Below are 26244 nucleotides of genomic sequence, written 5' to 3' on the forward strand. Positions count from 1 at the left end.
AGAATCTATACAATAATATATGCAACGTTGTTGTTCTTTTTATTCAATTTTATGTTACATGTTCGCTCGCTCGTATATGCTTATTTTGTCCATTTGTGGGCGGCTTCGAGCAACATTAATGTCAGCGCATAACTTTATTTTAATAGAAAGCAAATCCATTATATCTCTAGTTCGTTTTTAGTAATAAACGCACAGAACAGAAAAGAGCAAGTATTTATTGGAAACCAAGCTAGATAGAATCTTGGATGTAAGAGATGTACTACGAAATAAACAACACACCCTAAGCAAAAGCCCCATAAAATGGCACCTGCGTACCATTAAAACAAAAAAAAAACAGTCGATTGTGTCGGAATGAAAGCGTGAAGGAGAACAAAGTAGTGTAGCTTTAATGTGTATACAGAATCATACACACGACCCATCCCAATTGCACTTGGTTGATACGACCGGAACGATTCAGCTTATTAGCGAGAAAAAAAAGAAGCCTCTAACAGAAAACGGAAAATCTTCGTACCTTGTAGCGAAATGTTATGAGATAATCCATTCCAAAAAGCTATTCTTTTGTTATTTTTTGGCACTTGCCGTTTTTAAAGTGTGCGCGATATGTGCAATCAGTATAGTGCGTGATTTATTACTTTATTTATTCGTCTATTTTCGGATAGTTGCAACGTGATCGATTTTATAAACCTCTTTGCTTGCCTTGGATTGATCGATTTTTTTAAGTGAACTGAGTGAATGAGGTGGAATTAAATGAACTCTGAAGTCTGTGTTTCAGTGCAATGCTGAAGAGAATATTTAATAATTGTATCCACCATCCCGCATATACACACAGACCACACATTTACCGTACACAATATTTAAAGTAATATTTTCATGTGATTGTTATCACAACACATTGTACAATTCCACGCACGATCAGCAAGTGGTGGGACGACAATTTCTAAGTGGCATTAAGTGGACGGCGGTGAAAGATGGAGGTTAACGATTTAGCAGTAACTAGGGCACTATATGATGTATCCTTTGGTCTTTAGATGTATAGGATAAAACTATATAAGGTGGTGTAATTTCTTTGGTTTTGTTTTGGATTTTTGTTCTTTCGTTGTCTCTTTTCCCCTCGGGTTTCCTCGATCTTTTTATGGTCGGCGCACAACACAACAAAGTGTCCAGCAGTAAAAATGTTTTAAATGTAATTCACAAACACCATCGTGTCATGTACCTACCCCCTTGCAGCGGTCGATATCCGAACAGGAAGAACGTGAAGAGAACGAACAACACACGCGCACGAAATTATCTGCAAAATACAGTTTTAAATGTTCACTGTCAGTGTTTGGTGGATTGTATTTTTTCCCCTGCAGCGAGAGAAAAATGCATCGAATGGCGTTATGTGTAGGCTACATACTAAAAAGCAAATGTAACTCGTTTTATACTGTTCGAACTGTTTCGATTGGTATAAAGTGTCTTTATACCAAACAAGAGTGTCTTTGGTACTAGCATTTTTTTTTTTTAATTTGCTCTAAACCTTACAGGGAAATGCAAATTATAGGATGCAGCGAGCCACCTTCAAAGAATAGAGCAAGCGAATATGAAATTCTCGGTCATTGATGTAGGAACATCCATTAGTGAATCAGCAAAAATACGTACAGAATCATCAAAAATAGTTATGGAATCGCGTGCAATTAATATGGAATAATAAATATCGACTCTACGCCATATTGTCAATGCACGTTCTTCTGTATATATTTTTGCTGATTCTATATCTTTTCTGGCTGTTACGCTAATGTATTGGGTGTCGAGTATTTCATATTCGCCTGCGGTATTCTCTACAGGGGGCTCGCCGCACCCTACCATTTGCGTTTCCCCGTATATCCTGATGTGTCTAAGTGTGTAGTGAGAGCCATATGTATTGTTAAATCAGTGAAAACTTCAAACACCTGAAAGTATTGAAACTTGCAAGATCTGTGACGGATGGAAAAGCTGACAGTCGATTCTGTTCGTGAATAATTGGGCGTTAAATTGTGAACACTATGCGTCAGTACAATTTTCTAGAAAATCGCCAAATAAGAAACGATAATGGAAACAAAATAATCCACAGAATTAACAAATTGTGTACCTTTTTGCATTTTTAACCGAATGACAATACTTACGAATAGTTTTCGGTGACAAGAAATAATAAAAGCGAACACTACGTACAAGGATGTCATCGTTTCGGGGCGATGAATGCGTGTGTGTGTTTGTGTGCACGTACATGTGTTTGAGAAGTAAACAGTTTATATGGTGGGAGCATTAAGCTTTGCAGATACAATGCACTAATCTACTTCTCGAGTGTCTATTTCGGACAGTTAGACTTGTGTTTTTAATTTAAAAAAAAACTATAGGCTTGGCTTATTGGAATTGGAACGGAACGTCGTTTAGAGCATAGGGAAGACAAGCCGACAGTAGAGTTTCTCTGTGTTTTAAAGTTTTTTTTTATATTGAGACTTTTTCTCGGTAGGAAATTAGGCACATATAAACGCTATAGACAAATATTAAATGTAAAATAATTAGATTTCATCTTGATATGTCCGTCACGCATGTCAGCACAAACTTAGGTATGCTCTTGTGTAGCGGAATTGCTGGATGAAAGCTGTTCCAGTGTCACAAACATGCGTGCCCTACTTCCAAAGTGTAGGAATTCTTCAACAGAACAATTTGATTGATTTCGTTCATTTTCCGATCGTTATTTTTTATTTTATTCGTGCATGAAGACACAGAAATCCAACTCAAAGCAGCAGAGAAACCAATTAGCAAAATTAAGCAAACCATAAGAGAAGGAGAAGAAATGTGTTAATGTAAACACTCGGTGTACAGAGACCACCTTTCCAAACACACCACCCATACATATTTGTACCACCTACCACTACTAGAGACGTACAACAACCCTACATGTAAAGCAAGACCCACGAAAAAAGGAAGAAGCAAACCGTTAATTAGACAGGAGGATGTAAAAGATGGTTATTAAATCGAATGATGATGATAAAGTGATAAAGCGCAAGATGGAACGGGCCGTGTTGGAGGAAGAAAGCCTCTGAATGTAACAATCGAAACAATTGCAACGTTAAATAAAGTAAATACACGCATTAACATTATTAATCCGCATACCAATTGATTCTAGTAGCAAGCCAGAGAAGAGTCACGAACAGAGGAAAACGTTTAGCTCCATAGTCTCAAGACAGCTTAAAATGGGATACGAATGATTTAGGACGATAACCTAATATTGCACACACACACACACACACACAGATTCACCCCACACACCGCGTATAACATGAGTGTGTTAACACGTACAGGCGTCGTCACATTGTTTGAAAAATCCATCCCATTGAATGTCTTTTCCGAACACACAGTTAGATGATATATTTTAACACATAATTAGTTGTATGTGTCCAAGTGCGTGGAAATTGGTGGCATTTTAATGATGATAGGTAGTGATTAACACGCTGCGCACAACACACATCTCCAAGGATACACGTACACACGCACGAGGAAGTAGTGATTGTGCGAACGCGAGGGTACAGTAGTCACATCGCTGGGATAAATAAAAACCAATGTGTGCAGAACGAACGAAAGACGAGGTCTACTAAAAGAAACAGAAGAGAAGCGAGTAAAGCAACTAAAACAAAACACAAACAACAGCAACACAGAATTGTAGTGCAAGTTTTGCAAAATGGCAAAGATGGAGGAGAATGCTGATGGAGATAAACAAGTTTACAAAAATATAATTTGGTGTAAAAAAACACACAAACATTGTCGATTGGTTTTTTCTTCTATGTTACTCGTTTGATGACAACATTTTTGTTTAATGCCTCCTTGTAATGGATGGCGTCCTGGCAATATCATCCATCAAATATATAGGAAATGTGATAAGCTGGAGAGCCTAATGCGTAATACTAACACGATAATGATTTTTTTTCCATGTAGCAATTCTTGAAGGATGTCAGGAGAAGGTGGATAGAAAACTCTCAAGGTCTCTGCTAGGGAGACGGGTTTGCATGTCTTCCACCTGGCGCAAGAGGATCACCCGAGTCTCGGAGGTAGAAAATATCTTCTATAAATCCATCCAGACCCTGACTATGAAACCAATTATGACGCTGATGATACAGACATCATTGGTTTGAGGCTGTTCTACGCAGAAGAAGTTAAGAATTGCGCAGGTGATACAAATCATCGGGTTAGAAATCAACGAAACGGGAACCCAAATGACGGAGAAACTATCAGAAATCCTGCTAATAAATACTTACATATACAATGGTGAAACTTTCCCCGTACGCTGTACGCCTGAAATTATATAAAGGATATATAATTATATTGTGGCATTAAGAATCAATAACATAGATGTTGAGTTACATCTGGCCCAAATTGAGATGGAATGATGGAGTATGATGTGTACGCCTGAAAACCCGTGCTGACGGATTGGCTGACAATGGCGTAAGACCACGTGCGGTATCGAGGGTTGTTGCAGCAGGTTAGGACCGATTGTAGTGCTTAATGAATAAGAAATTAAGTAAACTTCATGGACTACCTTCGAACAAGTTAATTAATTTTAAATTTACTATTTTTAATCTCGACATGACATCCGGGGACATTCGACGAAGACAAAATACCAGCTTGCCGGAGACTCTGACCATGATACCCGACTATCGTTTGACGGCGACAATTTTAAGGTGGTAGAAGTGTTCTGCTTCCTAGGCACGATTGTAACTTCGGACAATAACTTTAGCAGCGAAATCTACAGAAACCACAAAGTCCTGCAATCCAGAAGACTATAACAGCACACGAAATTCACGATATACGTCCGCTAGTTCAATACGTTACGTGTTCTGGACTATGCAGACGGAGGTCGCCAATACACTCGCCATTTTTTGAACAGCGGATGCTAAGGACTATCTTTGGCGATATGTGTTACCTTAAGATGTAGAGAATGTGAATGAACCACGAGCTAGCTGAGCTGTTTGACGGTGCTGATAACTTGACGGTGGTCAAAGCCGGAAGGATACGATGGTTGGAGCACGTGATGAGGATGCCGGACTCATACCTCACCAGGAAAGTGCTCGTCAGCACTTGCATAGAGGATGCATAGAGGAGCACAGCAAGCTGGATCAAGTGGATTCAAACCTGTCGGGGATCGGAAGCAGCCGTGGATGAAGGACTGCAGTCCTAGACCGAGTTTGAACCGAGTGGAAACCAATCCGGAGACCTGCCCATATCGACACGACGTGCTCAATCCTGAGCAAGCCAAAAAGCAGAATCTCGATATGTTGATCCAGATCCTTGTACCATAAGCAAATTAAAAGTTCTAGCATCTATTTGTCTTGAAATCAAAGTGTTCATCAACAACAGTTGTGATAGGAAACTTGTCCAAAGTCCAATGCTGAAACAATGAATACTCGGTCATTGGATTTACAGAATTCTTAATGTCCAACGAGTCTAGTGTGTTAATGATGCCGAAGCTAGGCTAGGAAAATGCTAGTACGGTTGTGAGGTCAGGCTATGAAAATGACACCGTACTACTTAACCCGTAAAGCCCATAATGAGCAAAAGAAAATCTAAGATTCTTGGATGTTTTAAGCCGACACCACACGCACACACCTGTTGTAGTTGGACTTCTCAATGTGTGACCTTTCCTATCATAAGATACATATCGCTTATCAGATTAGAAAGACTATTGGGAGACATTTGATAAGAGGGAAGGTGTATGGTTTTGACTTCGTTCAGTGGTATTCCAGCCGTTCACGTGTGAAGATCTACCAGTTTTTGAAAGGAATAATTTACTGAACTCAGTTTTAAAACACAAAATAACTTATGTGATTCGTTTTAAAGCAGATATTAAATATCAGTGAGCAATTTCTATGTTTTTAAGGTGGTTTCTATCTAACATAAATGTGTGATTACGAAATCCCAGCGTGTCGCATTCCAGATACAAAAGTCTGTGATACTATTATCTTTGAAGGTTGTATAAGCGAGTGGTTTATGTGATGCATGAACTACAGTATGCAGTCATTACAGAAATAAGTGAACATACTTTTAGTGTAATAAATAAAGTGTGCTTTATATTTGAATACACACGGGCCATGTCTTAGCGAAACCAGACACAGGCACATGTGGTTAGTCATCGAAACCGCACCTAAACAAGGCGCACCGATAACAACAAAAAAGTGTTTAGATTAAGAGAGATAAGACAAGTTCGTGTGTTACATTGCGTGTTTAAATGTGCCAAACCCCCAAGCCATACGGACTCGGGATGGAACGTCAACGTCGTGCTTTTAGTGTAGGGCTGTTCTTAGTGCTTTTGTCATTAGTGGGTAAGTGATACGAGACACAAAAAAATGGTTAAGAAAAAGTGATAAAATATATAAAACTGGTTTCCTTTTAGGGTTTGTGAAAACTGCCACTGGAAACTACAACATTCCCGATGAACTTATTCATTGCTATCGAGGCAATGGAACACTTCCGGGACCACCACATACGCTACCGTTCCTACTCGAACTGATACGAAAAATTGAACGCCACAATCCTACCACGCTAGATATACGTATGCTAAGTGCTGAAGTCATTCACCGGTAAATTGCGTCCTTAGTCCGTAATTTAAGAAGTGTCTTTAGTCTATTGTTATTTGTTAGTTTCTTTTTTTTGCTTATGAATCAAAAAAGTTCCATGCTTCATCCATTATTTCTGACTGTGAATGTGAAGCATTTCAATCTATCCTTAGCCATTTTATCTTCGCGATTTTATATTAATTGGCTCTTCCTATGTAAAAGTACATCCCTATTACCATATTCAGTCATTTTTTTTTCGTAAGAACGGCCTGGTTACTTGCTTGACTTATGAATATACCACGTAGTGAGGTTAGTCAGTCATCACTACGGGGGGACGGTCCAGATGGGATTGGAACCCCAGTCCTGCCGTTTGAAGACCGGCGCCGATGTCACCTACACCACCGAGCGCGACAGTTTCAGTCATTAAGGACATACATGTTAGGGTTTGACGCGAGCCTCGTCTTTCCTTTTGATTACATTTTTTTATTTGATTTTGACATTGGCAGGTAGTCAGTTGATGATGGCGACAATGGCGCCAGTCTTCACAAAACAGGACCGTGATACAAATCCCATCGTCCTCCTGTAGTGAGGACTAAATACCCTACTACGTGATATCGGGAAGTTTAGCAAGCCACTACATAGTCGGAATGATCTAGAAGGTCGTTGGACCAATAATAAGAAGATTAAGAAGAACAATGTATACATTTGGTGTAGTTGGAACAAATGTTAATTTATTAATTTATTCATGAATCAAATGATCCTTGAGACCCTTGAGTTAAAGCATCTTAAAGCTATCTTACGTTAGAAGATAAACAGTCGACCAAGACAAGAACGCTAACGAGTACCGGTCTCGCGGAACGGATAAAATTGAGAAATGCAGCACATGTTAAATTGGACTCATAGCAGTCACAGAACCAACAGGCAACAGGAAGGGATCTGAGGAACCGAAATGATTACGGTGTTCCTCAACGTCGCCTAGCTCAGAGAGTTCTCGCTGGGACGTAAAGGCGGTTGTATCTGTTGTTTGTACTGTCCAAAAGTACTCTGTACTCCAATACTCCAAATACTCCAAAAGTATTGTACTCTACAACTGACCGTCGAGCGAAAAGTAGAGCATTTTCGCCAACGTTTTTGTGTGGCTTGCGCCCTTTCCGGGACCGCACAGTTTGAAGATTTTGTTCTGCTCATTTCTCAGAACATTAGAGTACTGCTCAGGGAGCTGAACCTACTGCGCTACGTTTACTAAGTTACCGAGTTACAAGGAACGATATCTTGCAGCTCTTCAACATCGCCATTCCTTTGTTCCAATCCTCATTTATTACTTCTTCTAGATCGTAGAGATGCCCCGTGTTTGCTCTTGCTAACTTTACTGTAGTGTATACCTGACGTTCTCTTGATGTTTCGCCCTTGAAATGTTTCGTATGTTCGTATCCTTTCTAGACTACGCATCGATGGCATTGAGAAAGTTCCGGGTGTAGCCGAAACGGAATTCGTCACTCCACACAGTCCCCGTGGCATAATGGTGCCGAAGTATGCACTTCAACGGCAGCTAGTATCGAACGTGCCGGGACGAATCGATTTCGAAGCATTCTTAACACCGTTCGAAATCTGCAACCTGCACCGGATGTTGAGCAGTTCCGTTGAACCATTCCAGCGCGATGATGAACGGCTGACCTGTCCGCTTACACTGATGAGCAACGATGGTAATGCGCAAGCACCATGGATCACCCAGAACAAGTAGCCAGTTTGCTGACAAATATATGGATATGCAGATTTGGGATAAAACTTTATTCTTCACTCTTTTCCTAGATCGCAGAAGAGCAACTCCAATCGGACGACATTCGCGCGCCCGCTATCCCGCTGTCCGCTCGAGCGTGGAACGTGTCACACCACAGAGTACGGTACGATTGCACCGGGCATAGTGATCATGTCGATTGCGGCCGGCCTCCAGCCACAGAACGTCCTGATCAGTGAGTTCGTGACGGCTTATCGGAAGAAAAATCCGTACGAAAATCTTGAAACCATGGACAAGGCGGACACACGCAAGCAGCTGGACAAGCTGTTTGCTTCGCTCGAATCGATCGATAACATGTACGCGGCCGGATTGGCGGGCGATCTGGCCGAGGTGTGCCTATACCAGGGACCAGCGCTTATGCGGGACGTCGTCATTGGTCTGGCCGGCAGTTGGAACGACACGTACTTCCCACGTGCTCGCTACTTAAGCGAAGCTCACGCCGGGCGATGGGAAATGACGGACAGTGAAATATTGGCCGGCATCGATGGGTTCTTTCTTGCCCAGCAAACACCCCAACTGTACAAACGTTTGCGTCGTTTGCGGCTGTCGCAGGTGCTCGAAATGTACTACAGTGATCGTGGTATACCCGTTACCGCGATCGAAACGATTTCTCATCGTAGACGCATTGGGCCGGGCCACGGGAGACCTACGAAGCGTGCACACTTACTGGGAGATCTACGATCTGCCGACGACGAGAGTGCACAGTTTAGTGCGAAAGCATTAGGTGGGACACGGTTCCACGCCGTGTTTGATGGTGAAGAGATTGAAGAGGATGCGACCCAAAAGCAATCGGTGGATGATGTGACACGTGCTTGCCAGCGGAAAAACATCCTGCGTTCCATCGAAACGGATAAACTGAAACAGGAAACGTACAAGTTCGTGGAACTACTGCAATACACGACAGGCAGCGTGATAGTGGATGAGCGTTTGATGCAGAACATCTGCAACGCGACGGTCGATAAGTTTGTAGATCAAGCTAGCTTGCTATTGGACACGGTGTCTGACTGTCCGTCGGCGAGTTCGGAGGCTGGTAGGTTTGTCGTTAAGCCGAATGTGGATCTTACGGTCGTGCTGGACGGTTCCCGGGACGAGTATCGCAATCTGCAGCTAATATCGTTGAGTGTCTTTCTTTTCCGTCACCTCTATGAGGAACCTCGGACCTCGTGACGAATTGTAATAAATGTACTTTCTCCATATTAGATATCTGGCGGATTTAGTAGACGTCTCCAGCTACGGATCGTCCCTGTCCGTTGTACACGGGTCCACTGGTGAATATATGGTGAACAAGACGCATAGTATTTCTACCACGTTTGAACAACTTCTACGCTTTCAAGGATCGTGTAAGTAAACGACCAGTTTTAAGGAATGCTTACAGTGTTTCGATCCATGCAATGGAATTGTTGCAATCACTTAGGGGAATATTTTTAATGAATATTTGAATACTACAAATCCGTTGTGGAACTTTGCAACCATACAGTGGAACCTTGTCTTCAGTTATGGGAAATTCGCAACTCGATTGTGAAACCTGGCATTCAACTGTGGAATCTGTACCAAGCATTCAGTTCAACTCTGTCAAATTGTAGAAGGTGGTGCCTGTGATATCTTGTGAAGCTAATACAGCTCACGGGACTTAAATTCCTTCTACGAGGCAGTGCTTGGGTGGCACTAGGTCACATAATCCCCCCACCGTTACACCTGTTGTTGGGCTCTATAATATTGAATTTGCCGACCGGAAGGGGACGTTCCTTGTGTACCAGCCCGGGGTCCCACGCGGTCAACTTCCAAGGCCACTTAGCGTTAAACTCGTCACTGCTGGTGACAAAAATCCACAGTTGCTTTGCAAATTTCCCTTCAGTGAATGCTAAATTCCATTTAGCCCAAGTAGTAGCCTCAAGATGCCACTATTTTAAAAATTCCACTGCGCGATACAAAAGCTCCATTGTGATGGATCGAAATCCTGTACCATCATTATTACTACATTACATTACATATATTAATTTCAGTTCCCCGACAGTTATCGCTCTCTAGAAGTTTTGCCTCGATCGTCAGTACGCTTGCTACACAGATGGATGAAGAGCGATCGAATTTCACCGTCGGATCTAATGCCCCCGTCGTGCTCGTATTCGCTCAAGCCCACCGTATAGCTAATGCGGACTTTGAAAGTGCTCGCAGAATGCTGCGTGGATCGTTTGAACAGTTTCCGGATCTTTATTTCGGTTTTGTCACTAACGATGGAGACACATTCCGGCAGCTAACTAATTTTGTAAGTAATCGACTAAGCGTAACAAACATGGCGACTTAAAGCAGTTTTGTGGTTTCTTTGTAATCCTCTTGCAGACAGGTACAACGCACAGCCGATCGGCGGATGAACATTATCACATCATCGAAACGTCGCTAACATCGATCCCAAGTTTTGCAAGCGATCTTACGCAAATGTTACGCAGTATTCCCCAACGGTTAATTGCGCCCAATTGTCACACGGATAGTAATCGTGACTTTTGGCGGGCGACTGTAGTTCGTGAAGAGTACGAACAGTATCTATCGCCAGGTGTTGAGCTACGGTACCGATTGGGACAGCTGTTCCTGCGCAACAGTGAGAACGTACGGGTACAGTTCATGAACACCGATTATGGGGAGTTTACCGTGTGCGAAGGGCGCAATCATCGAGTCGCACCCGATAACTGCCAAACAACGGGTCCCGGTGCGGAAAGCCTATGGTTCAATCATACCCGTCCGTGTGATGGAGTGCTGGATCATGCATGTCGATCACTGTACTACACCGTACGGTTGGAAAGTTCCAATGTGCTCTGTAACGAAAACGATTGCCGCTATCCTGATCAGGTACGGTTCGTTATACGGCACGAGGGTATTCGATGCATGAGCGATGGTAATGGGGCCGAAAGGATGCATCTTATACATTCACCTTGGATGGTATTTTGTATAGTGACGATACTTAGATTATTTATGTAAAACGAAATAATAATGTACAATTACCTGAGTTCGATTTGATCTTCTTCTTCTTCTTGGCCTGCTCAAGATTGAGCACGTTGCGTAGACATGTTCAGGTCTCCCATCCGTTTCCTACATAATATACCCTATTCCTATAAAATAGTCCTTAGCTCCCGCCGTTCGAAAATGGCGAGTGCAATGGCGTCCTCCGTCAGCATAGTCCAAGACTCGTACCCGTAAAGAAGTACCGAACGTATCAGTGTGCGGAATATTGTACATTTCGTGTGTTGTTGGAATCTTCTGGATCGCAGGTGTTTGTGGAATCTGTAGTAGACCAGAGTCTGTAGTGTGTAGCGTAGTCTGTAGAGGGCTCATTGTGGGACATCGCCTCGGTGGTGGTGTCCTCCGGCAGCGCTTTCCCAAGCGCGTTTGCTATGTCCTATGGGGTTGGCATTGACATATAAATTTATTTTAAACTAAAAAAAAATTATAAAGTTTAAAAAAAATATATCTAGCCTATTTTTCAACATTACAATTATTCAACAACTGAAAAGCTACTTTGCATCTTAACTGTCATTTTAAAAAGTTAGAAGCGTGCCCATGCAGCACAACAGCAAACGTTGGTACCGTGCAGCAGTTTGTTTACGTTGTCGCAGTTTGACAGTTGCTAGCCGATGACGAATACATAAAAAAAACTCCTATTTATTGTCAACGTCACTCGAATCGCATCAAAAGGGTGGTTTTTGTGATTGAATTACACACTTAGTTCGTGGTTTTTAACAAAATTTGCGATAAATATAGACCTTTTCTACAATGGCAACCCTTAAAGATCGGCAGATAAGTAAGTTTCCTGAATAGAATCGTACATTGACCCCCGACTAAATGCGAGTACTTCCTTCTGTTCTGTGTTTCAGCTGCTATCAAGCAAATGCTTAATCTCAATCAACCCATATCGAAAGCAATATCGGCCGAACCGGTATGGAAGCTTTTGATATACGATCGAGCCGGGCAAGACATTATTTCCCCACTGATATCCATACGCGAGCTGCGTGAGATGGGTATTACGCTGCATATGTAAATAATGAGTGCATCCGTCAACCTTTGGCTTGATCAGACACATTGATTTAAGGAATTTTTTGTTCTTGTGTTCTTTTCCAGTCAACTACATTCCGATCGAGATTCCATTCCGGATGTGCCGGCCATCTATTTCTGTGCCGCAACCGAAGAAAATCTGGGCCGTATAGCGCAAGATTTCCAGAACGGGCTGTACGATGTGTATCACCTAAACTTCATTGCACCCATCTCCCGGCAGAAGCTGGAAGATCTTGCTGCCGCGGCACTGCAGGCCGGTTGTGTGGCCAACATTCACAAGGTGTACGATCAGTACTTGAACTTTATTACGTTGGAGGACGATATGTTTGTGTTGAAGCATCAAAATAGTGATGCATTGTCGTATTACGGTAGGTATTTTCCCCGTTATTATTCCATGCGCTAGCTAAATTGTGCTCGGTTTTACATTTCAGCTATTAATCGTGCCAACACACAGGACGTAGAGATGGAAAACATAATGGATAGTATTGTGGACAGTTTGTTCGCAGTGTTCGTTACACTCGGTACCGTGCCAATTATACGGTGTCCGAAAAACAGTGCCGCCGAGATGGTGGCCCGAAAGTTGGAGAAAAAGCTGCGCGAAAACCTTTGGGACGCTCGCAACAATTTGTTCCACATGGACGCAACACAGACCGGAGCATTTAGCTTCCAGCGGCCGCTACTGGTGCTGCTGGATCGAAGTATCGACATGGCGACACCGTTGCATCATACCTGGACCTACCAAGCATTGGCGCACGATGTGCTGGAGCTAGCCCTGAACCGTGTAGTGGTGGAAGAAGATCCATCGGCAGACCAACAGCACGGTGCGACGGGTGCCAAACCAAAAATGAAAGCATGCGACCTTGACTCACGTGATCGGTTCTGGTGCACACACAAGGGCAGCCCATTCCCCACGGTTGCCGAAGCGATACAGGAAGAGCTCGAACAGTACCGCTCGTCGGAGGAAGAGATTAAAAAGCTCAAAACGACGATGGGCATCGACGGCGAGTCGGATGTTGCCTTTTCGATGGTGAACGATAATACGGCCAAACTAACGAGTGCCGTAAATTCGTTGCCCCAGCTGCTAGAAAAGAAGCGCCTTATCGATATGCACACCAAGATTGCGACTTCCATTCTCAACTACATTAAAGCACGTCGGTTAGATTCGTTCTTTGAGCTGGAGGAGAAAATAATGTCGAAGCAGGCGCTCGATCGTGCGCTGATTGAGCTTTTGAAAGATCCGGAATTTGGTCTGCCGGAGGATAAGATGCGCCTGTTCATTATCTACTATATCTGCAGTAACGTGCCCGAGGCGGAATTTAAGCGGCTTGAAGAAACGTTAAAGGAGTGTGGATGTGATTTGTCCCCACTGCCGTACATACAGCGATGGAGGTACGTATAGGAGTAGTATGGAATTAATTCACTCCAACTCACTTCTTAGTAGGATTTAATTCTTTTAACAACTCTTTTGGGGGTTTTCGAGATTCGGGAGTCGTCGGTCATCGGGATTACCTCTCATAACGTCGTCACGCCTCTCATACCAGCTGTGAAAACTCACGGCATTTCGAACTCCAGAACAGCTTTCATAACTCTATATTGATTTAAATTCTACAAAAGGGTTTACAACCCTTTATTTATTTATTTATTTATTTATTTCCAACGAAATATCTGCCGCTAGGGCTACATATAAGTGACTTAATTGCTAAATGATTTAAAAATTAAACTAAACTAAATACGCATAGGCTAAAACGGACGACAATCGATAGGCTTCGGTCAAACTAGGCATTGCAGAAACAACAAATAGAAAGGAAAAAAAAAACAGAAAGGGAAAAAAAAAAAAACTACTACGCGGATGGAAAGAACGAATCAAAGAATTGTAGGAGGAGGCGTTGGAAAGACTGATGGGAAAGATGGAAATCAAATAGGTGAGAAGCATTGTTAAACGCCTGAAAACATTGAAGTAGAGGATCACTGGAACCATACATCGTCCGTCTCGAAGGGATAAACAAAAAATTCCGCTGCCGCAGCACACGAGATGGAGCATACATATGAATTCTAGATAATAGAGCAGGCGAGTCAATAACGTTTCTTAGCAAACCACTTATAAAAGATGCTTGAGAGAAAGCACGGCGATCGTGTAGCGACATTAAGCAAAGTAACCTGCAACGTGCAGGGTACGAAGGAAGGATATTTGACGATCTGCCTAAAAAGCGTTTCACTGCTAACCGCGTAAAATTACGCTGGACTTTTTCGACTCTAGTGCTCCAAGTCTGACTAGTCGGGCACCAAACAATGCTTGCGTATTCGAGAATAGGTCGAACCAAGCTGCAGTACAGAGCTTTGAGACAAAGTGGTTCCCGAACATCCTTAGACATCGTACAGATCATTCCTAAAACCTTGTTAGCTCGGCTGACAGTGTAATCGATGTGATCACTGAATGTTAACTTATCGTCTAGGAGAACCCCAAGGTCACGAACAACATTCACACGATTTAGAACCGCAGAATCTAACATGTAATTGAACATAATACAATTTGTAGAGCGAGAAAAAGATATACAGGAACATTTATCAATACTTAAGGAAAGAAAATTAGAGGAACACCAGGAGGAGAAACTGTCTAGGGAGGATTGTAAGGACGAGCACGAATCAAGATCGGTTATACGACAAAAAATTTTTATGTCATCCGCAAACATTAAGTGAGCCGATGAAGGAAGAACATAACTAACATCGTTAACAAACAGAAGAAAAAGAAGGGGACTCAGCACACTACCCTGGGGAACCCCAGACGAACAGTGAAACTCGAATGAAACACATGATTTAAACTTAACTCTGCTTACACGATCATGTAAGAACGACTGTAACCAAGCCAGTAAACCAGGAGAAAACCCCAGACGTTTCAGTTTGGCTAAAAGCAATGTATGTGGTATTTTGTCAAACGCAGCTTTAAAATCAGTGTATACTGCATCAAATTGGAAGCCTCTATCAATGCTGGTTAAAGCAGAGGAAACAAAATCAACCAGATTAGTGGAAGTGGAACGACCAGGCATGAAGCCATGCTGAGTGGGACTAATCCAAGAATTGACTTGACCCATCAGTTGGGTGCGTATTACCGATTCAAATACTTTACTAAAGGCAGACTGATTTGTAATACCACGATAATTATGGATGTCAGCTCGATCACCCTTTTTAAACAGGGGCCTTATCCATGTCATTTTCCAAGCGTTTGGAAAAGTACCTAAGGATAAAGATCGCTCAAAGAGAAGTGTAAGAGGATAGGCAAGAGACTCACGACAATAAAACAAGGCTGCAGCGGGAATACCATCAGGACCTGGGCCATACGATGGTTTAAGTTTTACTAAAGCACGTGAAACACAATCAACACTAATAGGGAAAGAATCGACAGGTAATATATTCTCAGGAATATAGGAAAGACTAGCTTCCAAGCATCGCGTGCCCGATAATGGTTTCTCAAAAACACTAGAGAAATGGTTGGCGAAAAGATTACAAATGTCAACTGGACACTCAGCTTGCATATCGCCTAGGTACATATTGCAAGGAAAGCCGTTGTTTTTTCTACTAGAATTTATGTAACGCCAAAACGACCGTGGATGCACGCGGAAACGAGATTGAAGTCTCAGAACATACGCTCTATGGCGATATCTGTTATGTGATCTATATGCAGCGGCAGCAATTTTAAATAATCTTCGAGAGAACGGTGTACGTCCAGCCCGGTACATGCGGGCAGCACGATTACGTTCACTCCTCAATAAGCGCAACATGCGGTCCGACCATGGGGGACGGTGAGGTGGCGTGTAGAGAGGGGAACAGGAGTTAAGTGAGGAAATGAGAACATCGTTGAACTGGGATACCGCATCATCGATTGACGCACAAGAAAACAAAAAAGACCAATCGATAAACGACAAGATTGACCCAAGCCTACCGTAATCCGCCTTCTTATAATCATGCTTTACGATTTCGTGCTTTACGATTCGATTCCCTCTGGCGACTATTAACCCCTTAGAGTGAATTTGAGAATACCGTTTCCGAAAAGAGTTTAAATCTCTCGAATCGAATCCCAAAGGAATTGTTAAAATTTTTTGTAAGAAGTTTATTTAAATCGTATCATATCATACCACTGATCTATAGTTACACAATGTATGTTTACTTCTTTAACTTTAACGTATGTTTTACTTCTTAATTTTAGGAGCATCATGAAGAGCACTCTCACTAACTCGAACCAATACGAAGGAAGTGGCACGAAAACGGTTTCCATGTTTTCGAAACTTGTGTCGCAAGGGTCGTCTTTCGTTATGGAAGGTGTAAAGAATTTAGTTGTTAAAAGACACGTACGTACACTACCTGACTGGGAATAGCATTGGAAAAACCATAAATCTAATTTGTATCTTCCAGAATCTTCCCGTCACAAAAATTACCGAACAGCTGATGGAGTGCCGGTCGGGCGGTTCGGAGGTGGACGACTACCTATATCTCGATCCAAAGCTGCTCAAGGGAAGTGATGTGGTGCCGAAAAATCGTGCCCCATTCCAGGACGCTATCGTGTTCGTGGTGGGTGGTGGTAATTACATTGAGTACCAAAATTTGGTCGATTTTATAAAATCGAAGCAAAGTACCAACAGCATTCGGCGCATCATTTACGGTGCCTCTACGCTAACCAATGCCAAACAGTTCCTGAAGCAACTGTCACTGCTCGGGCAGGAAATTGCCGGTGCATAGAGCACATCCCGCCACCATCCGGTACGCCGCGATGTGATTGAACGTTGCTTCGGTGTTTCGCGGCCACGAGACGATAGATGTGAGCTTAGTTAGGGGTAAGCAGTAAAGTAAAATTCGCAAAGGGGGTACACGCACGGGCTGCGGAATATTACTAGATTAGGGTGTCGATTGCCTTGCTATGTTTATGCACAGAATAAAGCGTTATTATTGCTACGTTAGCCTTTAAATCTTGATAGCATGTTTAAATGAGCGTGTACAGTACCGTATTTGATTATGTTTTGTTCTTCCCCAACAACCAGCATGTATTTATTCAATAAAACTATTTCGCTCGAACAATAACTCGGAAACCGGAAGCTAATCGGCATATTTCTTGCAAGCATCAGACCTGTTTAATCTCTACCAATTGGCTTCTGGTCGAACCTTGCAGCTTCTTCATACTGAATAATGTTGTGAAGTTCAGTTCTGTTCTTAAGCGTCTCAAATTTATTATACCGGTTAATGTTGAAGTCACATACTTCATCATGAAACGTGTAATAGCTTTACCTTGCAAAGGTATTTAACCTCTTCCAAATTGAAAGCAAAATCTTCAATAGCTAACTAACTATTTCCCTATCCATGCAATATTCTTCTTGAATAGTAATGAATGGATCTTAAAATTATCATCTTCATTGGCAAAATAGAATGGAAAACTAAACGTCCGTGGGTAATCGCTGAAGGTGCTCCAGAGGATTTCATGCATTCTAGAAAGTTACATATTTCCGGTCAAATGGCGCAGGAAATCGAGGTAGTATCCAGGCGACTCTGGTGTGTTTATCAACATCTAAGGTGGAAATGAAAATGGGGTGGGGGACACGAGGATCCTTCATAGGAAGCCTTATATGCAACGTAGTTTATGGTGCCCTAGGCGGCCACCATCTTTAAACTAGTCCGTACAAGCCAGGATTCTCAACAATAATGAGCTTTTGAATTTCGTTGCTTAATTTATCATACGAAGTAGCGAAAATTCTCTACTACCTAGCGATCACCTTTGTGCAATGATACGCAGTTTCTCTATTCGGCTCTATCACGCTCAAAGCTCCCAGCTTTCTCATCCAATCATATGAGTCTCGCGGTTTCAGTCGGATCTGTCTGATAATGTGGGTGTCATAAAAAACCGATGAGATTCGTACGATTTTGACGTGATTCCCTGAAAGCTGGTGCACCTTTGACCTAGGACTCAATGACAAATTGTAATTCGAGCCTCGTCTCAATTCCGTCATCGAACGGGCCAAAAAAATTCGGGGCCTCATTGTCCGAATGAATCCATCGTCTGGACGCCCGCTGGTTTCCGTAGCACGGTGGTTCGCCCAGTTCTATTCCGTAGATGATCTGTTTGACGTGGTGTTTCAACGGGTCCTTTCCTTTCTTCTTCCTCTTCTTCTTCTTCTTCTTCTCGGCGAAACGACCTCTAAGGTCATGCAGGCCATCGAAACGGCTTACTAGACTGCCGATACCTCGTAGTTGGTTAGTCAGACCTCACTACGGGAGGACGCTCCGGCTGGGATTAGAACCCCGGTCCTGCCGTTTGAAGATCGGCGCCGCTGTCGCCTACACCACCGGGCCGCCCTCCTTTCCTGTGTGCCTTTATTTCTTCACTTCCTCATTTTATTCTTGACGCTATTGTACGCCTCTTGAGACAAACAATTATGACGAATAAAATGAGACAAAATAAATAATTTCTGGAGGATCTGCAGGTGAAAAAGTTTCATTGCCCAAAAACACGATACCAAATTCATCGCTAGCTGGTGCGAAATATAAACCAGTGAAGAGTGAGACTTGGTAGGAAGCTGCATAAGATAACAAAGATAGCGAGAGTAGTAATAAAATTAAATTGCACGTATGGTATGTGTTGTGCAGCAGCTACGATCGAAAGTGGTGTTATGGACGAGTTCGAAATGGACGGCTGAGCTTTACTACTGGGTTGTTGATTGTAGGTGATTGGACGTAACTCTTCCAACAGATTTCAGTAACTTTTTATTCCTTTTTTATGAAAAATGTTTGTTGAAAAATCCAAGTAAGTGTAGTGATGCACAGAAAAAGGCTTCAATGCAAGAGTTTTACAATTATTTTATTTTAAATTTTCTATAATAAAAAGCTCTTCTTTCTATATATTTTCCAGTAAATAATGAATGTAAAAAATCAATTTGAGCATCTGCTAATAGAAATACCAGCCATGAAATCGGCAATGCTACACATGTTCGGTTACATGTTACTCAACTACACCGACAAGAAAACCCGTTTCAGGGCGAAGGCCACGACAATTCAATAGCAATTTGCAAACGATCCTCTTCCTAGGGCGATATGTGCACACAGTGCTCATCAAGCGGTGTGAAAACAAAGAAAAAGTAACACATGAACTTTCATAAATGAATAAAGAAAACATACAATAGGAACAACTTCATTTGGTTTCCGTTCTTCAACACTTTAGTTATTTTTGTTGATAAAATTGCAAGCAATTTTTGGAATTCAAAGTTATTTTAACGATGGGAAGCTTGAAGCTCACTGCACTTCGGTCACGGGCCAGAGGCGCTTCAACCTTGTCTTTTACTCCAAAGGCTACTGATGGAACGATCGGTTTGCATGCTGTCCTGCTCGGTAAAATTGACTCAGTATACACTGTGCCGAACGAAATCTTTATTAATAATTTTGTTCCAATAGTACTTTTTGTACAACTATGAATTTGGTTGCTTTTATTAATTGTGCTTTTTAGCCCTTCTGTTTTCCATCGATTTATATGTTCTTTAGCCATCGAGCTAATTTTTGACATGTTCATCTAGTAGGAAAACTTCAAGTCTAGTGAGTAAGCGGCAAAGAATAATAAATAAAATATGAATCACATTAAGTAGCAGACAAACGAACACTAATTGTGTTGCATAAAATTTAACATTTTATTAAGTAAAAATTTAAACACATAATAAATCAACATAAAACAGCACAGGAAAGGCAAAAATCGTGCCCCGTGTGTATACTCAGCTAAGACGAAGCTTACCCAACCTGCACTTGCGACGATCATGATGATCGTGAATGCACCCCCTAACCGAGTGGCGCGCGCAACACACCGATTCAATTCGATCGTAGCCGTCGAACCAGCAAGACGGTCGAGTGCCGCGAATGTGCTTGTGCGTGTGTGAATATCGATTCCGTTAGTCTGTGCCCTGTGCCTTTTGTTGTTGTTTTGCATCTTGAAAGCGTGTGTGGCGTGGGTGCATCCGTTGTAACGGTGAACTTGGGTGGAAAAGTTCAGGTGCTTCAGGCGTGCCGCTGTGTGAGTAAGCGACTTTTTGTTACATTGGGCGTCGCTAACTGGTACAACTATCTCCGCCAGGTTAAAGGTTAGTGTCGGGTTATAATCGGCTGCACGAAGGGGTATAATGTTTTGCATGCATGGCACCGTGAAACCGTCGTGGAGATGCTGGAGCAATGCCGCTAGATCATGTTCTCAATGCGAGCCGTTGCAGGGAACGGTTTACCAACACACATACCAACAGTACTTTAAATTTAATGTGAATGAATACGTGAAAAGCCAAAGGAGAAAGCTCACAGAAACCGTAAACCGGTGGAATGTAGAAAACGGAGAAAATGGGTCAAATGGGGTGGTTTGGGTTTGGGTTGCTTTGGGTTGTAGAATACCGTTGTCCAAGTGCACCAAAAATAAAAGCACAACTTTAGTGCTGTAAGCTAATCAAAACCTGTGCCTCTAGCATTCCTTTAAAACGTGATGTGGCCGCTTTCGAATCAGCGTCCCTCGAAGGCTTTACGATGGGAACTCCATAGCGTAACCTGCGGATGTGTTTTGTAAAGCTAAAATCAATGCATTACGAAAGATGTCTCCGCTCAAGGCGGTTAGTGTTTGGAGCTCGACCCAAACACGATCCCCTCGCAGGGCAGAGCTGGCATGCGCAAAAATGGTCAGTTACGAAATAGCGTGCCGAAAATGATTTTCAAACCGACTGTCAAGCATTATCCGTGGTATCATTTGTTATAATGCTGTCGCAGTCAAGGTAATGCCATGGCATCGTAGTTCCTGCAAGTTTCCTGTACCTTAGCGTGGCGGGATTGATAGGAAAGCTCCACCAATGTGATGAGTGATGAGGTTTGCGATTTGTTTTTTGATACGATATGTCTCTGCTTTGCGGTTTTCCTCCACCGTCTTCACGTTTGGAGCGAATAAAAGCGGATAATTTATTGCAGAAATATGCATTTTTTAATAATATTTGCAAGCCTGATCATCGTTGTATAACGAACGAGGATCATGTATCTGCGTGATCAACGGTTGGCTGGAAGTATTGTTAGATTAATTTTTTCAAATATTTGTACTGCACATGTTATCCTACACTACCGTACGAAAAACGTCACCCATCAACTTGTTTTACAGGTGCGCCTCATACTTTATTTATATGTGGTCACGTGTTTTTTTATTTGTTTTGTTTTGCCACCTTACCCTTTGCGAACGGTTGCGACTTCCGTCGTGTGTATAAATCTTGAACAATTAAATTACCGGCCAAGTGTTTACCAATTGGCGGTTGTTCGTGAACATGCGGGAAGCAAAGGTGTCTCAGTCGCAGCAGCAGAATCATATTGATTGGTGCGTTGGTGAATGAGTATTGTAGATCTTTGAAATACAAACGGCAGAACGAAAAAAAAAAACAATTAATAATAACTTTTAAATAATCATTAGCTGTGATGAAGTCGAACTGGTTGGTAGCATTATGGCGTTTGATGGTTCTTGTGTTTTAGTTTGTGTTCAATGCCATGGCAAACAGCAATTTAGGACCAATTGGCAGTTGCTACTAGCCAAAAAATTATTAGTTGTGTAGTTTAAAATACATGGCTCGAAGGTTGAAGGGAGAAAAACAGGTATTAAGACGCCTGTTTTTGAAGGTATTCTTGTAATCCCTGCACTGATCAACAGCCGCATACAGTCAGTATCCGATTTGCGCGGTGCTTGAGTTGCGCGGATTCGGAGGCTTAATAAGCAGATTTCTCATTCATTTTCTTCGCATTAGTAGCATTTACAGTAGATTTTATTAGTATATTTAAATTTTTATCGCAATAGCTTGCACAATAAAGGAAACATATCAGCAATTGTCATAGTTTAAAATTAAATCATATCTTCAATTATTTGTTACCCAACATGTAATCGTATAAAGATCAGAAAGAGGCTAATGAGGTCTTAAAGAGCTAAAGTTTTTTTTTATGAAATAACCAAAAAAAGGCAGATTTTATTCCTGAATTAAAAAAAACCATTGAAATTAGCATTTTATTCTGATGAAAAATGCCAAATGTTTTCAATTAGAATGAACGTCACTGGAAAAGAAGATCAATGTAATAAAATAATTTAAAAAGTGAGCAAACTCTACGCTTTTTTTTGAATTGGATTTTTTAACATTTTTTTTTATTTGTAAAATAGAATTCGATCTCTTTATAACACGTATAAACGATTTTTCAAGCAATATTCAAGACATCTGAATTTCTCCGAACCCCATTATCCGCGTATATTGGGAACCGACTGTACTTTCTTGCATTTCTGAAATTGACTTATTATTGAATTCAATGCACCAACTTCAGTAAAAGTTGTTTTACCCCAATCATCCTTGAGTTTGTGACGGTTTATGTTTACCGTTGAGATAAAGGAAAACAAAAAAAAAACGATCTCTGAAATTTCTGAATGCCACTCCGTTCACTTCCAAAATGTACCGAAAATTAAGATCTCGCGTGTTAAGTTAGATTAAGGTTTGAGGTTTTCTTTCTATCCATTTATACGAAGAAGTAATAAAAAAAAACAAAACCTCCACAAAAGTCTCATGTGGCTGGTTTCGCTTTCGGTTTGATTATTTAAAAAAAAAACACACACACACACACAAACACACACGAAACTTGAAGACCAGATTGGTTCCGTAACTATTATTCGCCTACCGAAATCAAAATCAGCGCGAGAGGTCACCCTTTTTCGTCACATTCCTCCACACCAGCCAACCACGTTGGTCAGCTGGAGTAACGTTGCATAAGTTGTTTAGGTTTTTTTTTCTTGTGGTGATTCACATTTAGTCGCTCTCGCATGCATCCTTTTCGGGTGTATTTTAGTTTTTCGACAGACAGGTAAAAATTAAATTTAACTGCACTATGAAGGCGTGACTTCGATTAGGGCAAGGGCTTTATTAGACACGGGCTTGGCTAACGAGAATGCTAATGTTATTCAAAACCCTTTGATATCGTTTTAAATCAGAGGAAACCTAAGGCTTTTCGCTTTCATCATTGCGCAGCGTGTCTGATGTTTGGGTCAACTTTGTCAATATTTGTACATAAATTTTGTTGAATTTCTTATGTTTGAAATGTGACATTTTTTATTTATACTTTTGTTCTATTTTACTTCAATTTTGTAATTTTTTAAAAAATTTGATAGCAAGGGTTGTTCGTTTTGCATGTTGCTGACCTAAATTTAATCTTTTTATTTGCTTTACTTTTTCTTCTCGTCATATTGGGTCCTTCTCAGTGGAATGATTGTTTAGAATAAAAAAGAAAAAGATGATTCTATGATTGCAAACAATTATTAAATAAAATTTTAACGTAAATTAAGTTTATGGGAAAAACACTAAATAATCGATAAATTTAGGTAACGTGAATATCATTACTACATTCAGAAGACATTAATTTGGCTATGAAAAATTAACCGAAAATACGTGAAAGTATAAAATAAGACCATTTGTTCATTTTTGTTTTGTTTATTCCGCTAAAACAGTCTGATAAAAAATAAATGTATTTAAATAGTTGTTATCATGAACATTTCGTCATCTTAACGCGCCTAGAATTTTTAGCTTAGCTTTTAATGTTTTTAAGTGTTCAATATACAACGACTTGTAACGCAACGTAAAATTACTCATTTTTTATATCTCCAATTCGAAGGCCTGTGTGATCAAATGCTATTATTAGCAAAATCCTTAGTGACCCTCTTCTTTATTACAGTTGCAGTAGACAAGTCAAAATTGAATCAAAATTAAAGTCTTTTTTATTTTTATTTATTATTTTTATTTTTATTTAATTATGACGGCACGTCATCGTTTTGTCAAATTTATAATCTTGTTTGAGTGAAACTTGCTTTACCTTGAACTATTTAAGGCTAAACATGTCTAAGTCTGTGGGGTAATTTATTTATTTATTTATTTATTTACTTCAACCATGAGTAAACCACAAGACTTAACAATAATAACACTTTCAAACAAATTAAAATAAATGGCTTACACATTACTGACTAATAAAAAAAGTCAAACTAAAGACAATCGAATGCTCAAACCTGGAAGAGAATGAAAAGAGGATAATAAGAACAGAAAAACAAATGAGACACTAAGAGACATGAAGAGAGGCGAGAATATGAGACCGGAAGGAATTGAAGGAGGTGTTAATGGAGGGCTGCCAATGAGAGAGGATCACGGGGACTGTGGAGACTTGAAGGAACATATAGACAAGAAGAGGAAACAATATCCAGGACGCTCTGAGGGCCCCTGAAGCAATGCACCGATGAAACATGCCTGAGCTAATTGAAGACTTAAATTTAACGAGTTTAAACCAAATATAAAATAAAATATATAAAAATGTAAAATAAAAAAACATATATTTGCAGACTCTCCATTGTACTGGGACCACAAGTAACGCAAGCACATTCTAGTTGAGAACGAACCATACTCCAGTGGAGCGTCTTTAAATTCGCATGTATCCCGCAAGATAAAACCAAGCGTTTTATAGGTTTTTTAGCAAGAGTTGGTCGACATGTTTTAAATATTAACTAGTCTTCAAGCGTCACTCCAAAATCACGAGTAGAGAAAATACGGATAAGAGGAGTATTAGACAATGTTGCTGATACAACGTAAAACATTTTCAGAACTTGTTTAGCTGTTCAGGTGCGAGTTCGTTTTTTCCTAGTTCCAACCTGTGCCGTGTTGTTTAATTAATTTCGGAAGTATTGATGATTCGGAAGAAGCTTTTTTAAACTAATTTTATCATCATGAAAAATTATAAGAGCACACTCTGAAATATGTAGCATTATTCCAAATTCCCAATTTGGTTTTCAACCCGGTCTCTCAACAACACACCAATTACACCGACCCAAAAACGATATAATCCACAATCGGCACTTGAAAAAGTCCACTGGACTGTTATATTATAAGATATGGAAAAAGCTTTTGACACTATTTGGCAGGACGCACTTAACAGGTTGGCTGATAAGTCCCCGGTCTAACAAAGAAAAACACATTTTTTTGTCAAAATTCGTTTTTATTATTCAACATAGTTCCCTTCAAGAGCGATACAACGATTATAACGACCTTCCAATTTTTTGATACCATTTTGGTAGTACTCCTTCGGGTTTGCCTCAAAATAGGCCTCAGTTTCGGCGACCACCTCTTCATTGCAGCCAAATTTTTTCCCCTGCGAGCATCCTTTTGAGGTCTGAGAACAAGAAAAAGTCGCTGGGGGCCAGATCTGGAGAATACGGTGGGTGAGGAAGCAATTCGAAGCCCAAACACTTTTTTCTTCTTCGTTCTTTTTTCGTTCGTCAAGCAACCAAAAGTTGCTTGACAAAAGACGCTCTGTCTCACAAACTAATTGACATACAGATGTCAAATTTTGACACGAATCATTTGAAGGTTGGTGCTATATAAAAATAATATGCATTTAATACTAGCGGCGCCATCTATGTGTCAGACCGGGGACTTATCAGCCAACCTGTTACTTAGGCATGACTATAGATAAAAGACACACCTTCAAACCGCGCGTAGAAAATCTCATTATCAAATGCGAAAAGATATTCCGAAGCATCTACTGTTTTTTAAATAGAAATTAAAAATTAAACCTAACAAATAAACTTCTACTGTACTCTTCCTTAATAAGACCTGTAAATGACCTATGGATGACCAGTTTGGCACCTATGGATGACCGTGCGCTAAAACCCATGAAGTAAAAGTGTCATTATACCCTCAACCCTTCCCATACACTCCGTCCTTTTTTCCAATGCCCACTCTAATCACTGTTTGATAAGTTAGAATAGGTTTAAGCTTCTCTTCTCTCGTCAGCTGA

General features: G+C 41.0%; 3 protein-coding genes across 4 annotated transcripts in view; all 3 read left to right on the forward strand.

Annotated features, from left to right (window-relative positions):
• Positions 1-26244, forward strand: part of LOC126556197 (retinol dehydrogenase 14) — a 128902-nt gene that overhangs the window by 94136 nt on the left and 8522 nt on the right. The window lies entirely within an intron of this gene.
• Positions 6275-11348, forward strand: LOC126567449 (uncharacterized). The gene is made up of 7 exons (XM_050223670.1): positions 6275-6335; positions 6407-6593; positions 8010-8306; positions 8379-9479; positions 9565-9704; positions 10368-10627; positions 10702-11348. The coding sequence occupies exons 1-7, from the start codon at positions 6275-6277 to the stop codon at positions 11332-11334; spliced, it is 2679 nt and encodes an 892-aa protein (XP_050079627.1). The 3' UTR covers positions 11335-11348.
• LOC126556004 (protein sly1 homolog) lies at positions 12095-17238 on the forward strand. The gene is made up of 6 exons (XM_050211160.1): positions 12095-12154; positions 12228-12387; positions 12472-12773; positions 12837-13794; positions 16607-16748; positions 16813-17238. Exons 1-6 carry the CDS (start codon positions 12127-12129, stop codon positions 17134-17136), a joined length of 1914 nt encoding a protein of 637 aa, XP_050067117.1. The 5' UTR covers positions 12095-12126; the 3' UTR covers positions 17137-17238.

Source organism: Anopheles maculipalpis, chromosome 2RL (assembly GCF_943734695.1).
Source record: "Anopheles maculipalpis chromosome 2RL, idAnoMacuDA_375_x, whole genome shotgun sequence".
NCBI classification, from domain to species: Eukaryota; Metazoa; Arthropoda; class Insecta; order Diptera; family Culicidae; genus Anopheles; species Anopheles maculipalpis.

Coding starts and splice junctions, on each gene's coding strand:
- LOC126567449 (XM_050223670.1), top strand. CDS start 6,275: ATGGAACGTCAACGTCGTGCTTTTAGTGTAGGGCTGTTCTTAGTGCTT. Junction 9,480..9,564: donor CGCAATCTGCAGCTAATATC/GTTGAGTGTCTT, acceptor TCTCCATATTAG/ATATCTGGCGGATTTAGTAG. Junction 9,705..10,367: donor TCTACGCTTTCAAGGATCGT/GTAAGTAAACGA, acceptor TATTAATTTCAG/TTCCCCGACAGTTATCGCTC.
- LOC126556004 (XM_050211160.1), top strand. CDS start 12,127: ATGGCAACCCTTAAAGATCGGCAGATAA. Junction 12,774..12,836: donor TGATGCATTGTCGTATTACG/GTAGGTATTTTC, acceptor TTTACATTTCAG/CTATTAATCGTGCCAACACA. Junction 16,749..16,812: donor ATTTAGTTGTTAAAAGACAC/GTACGTACACTA, acceptor TGTATCTTCCAG/AATCTTCCCGTCACAAAAAT.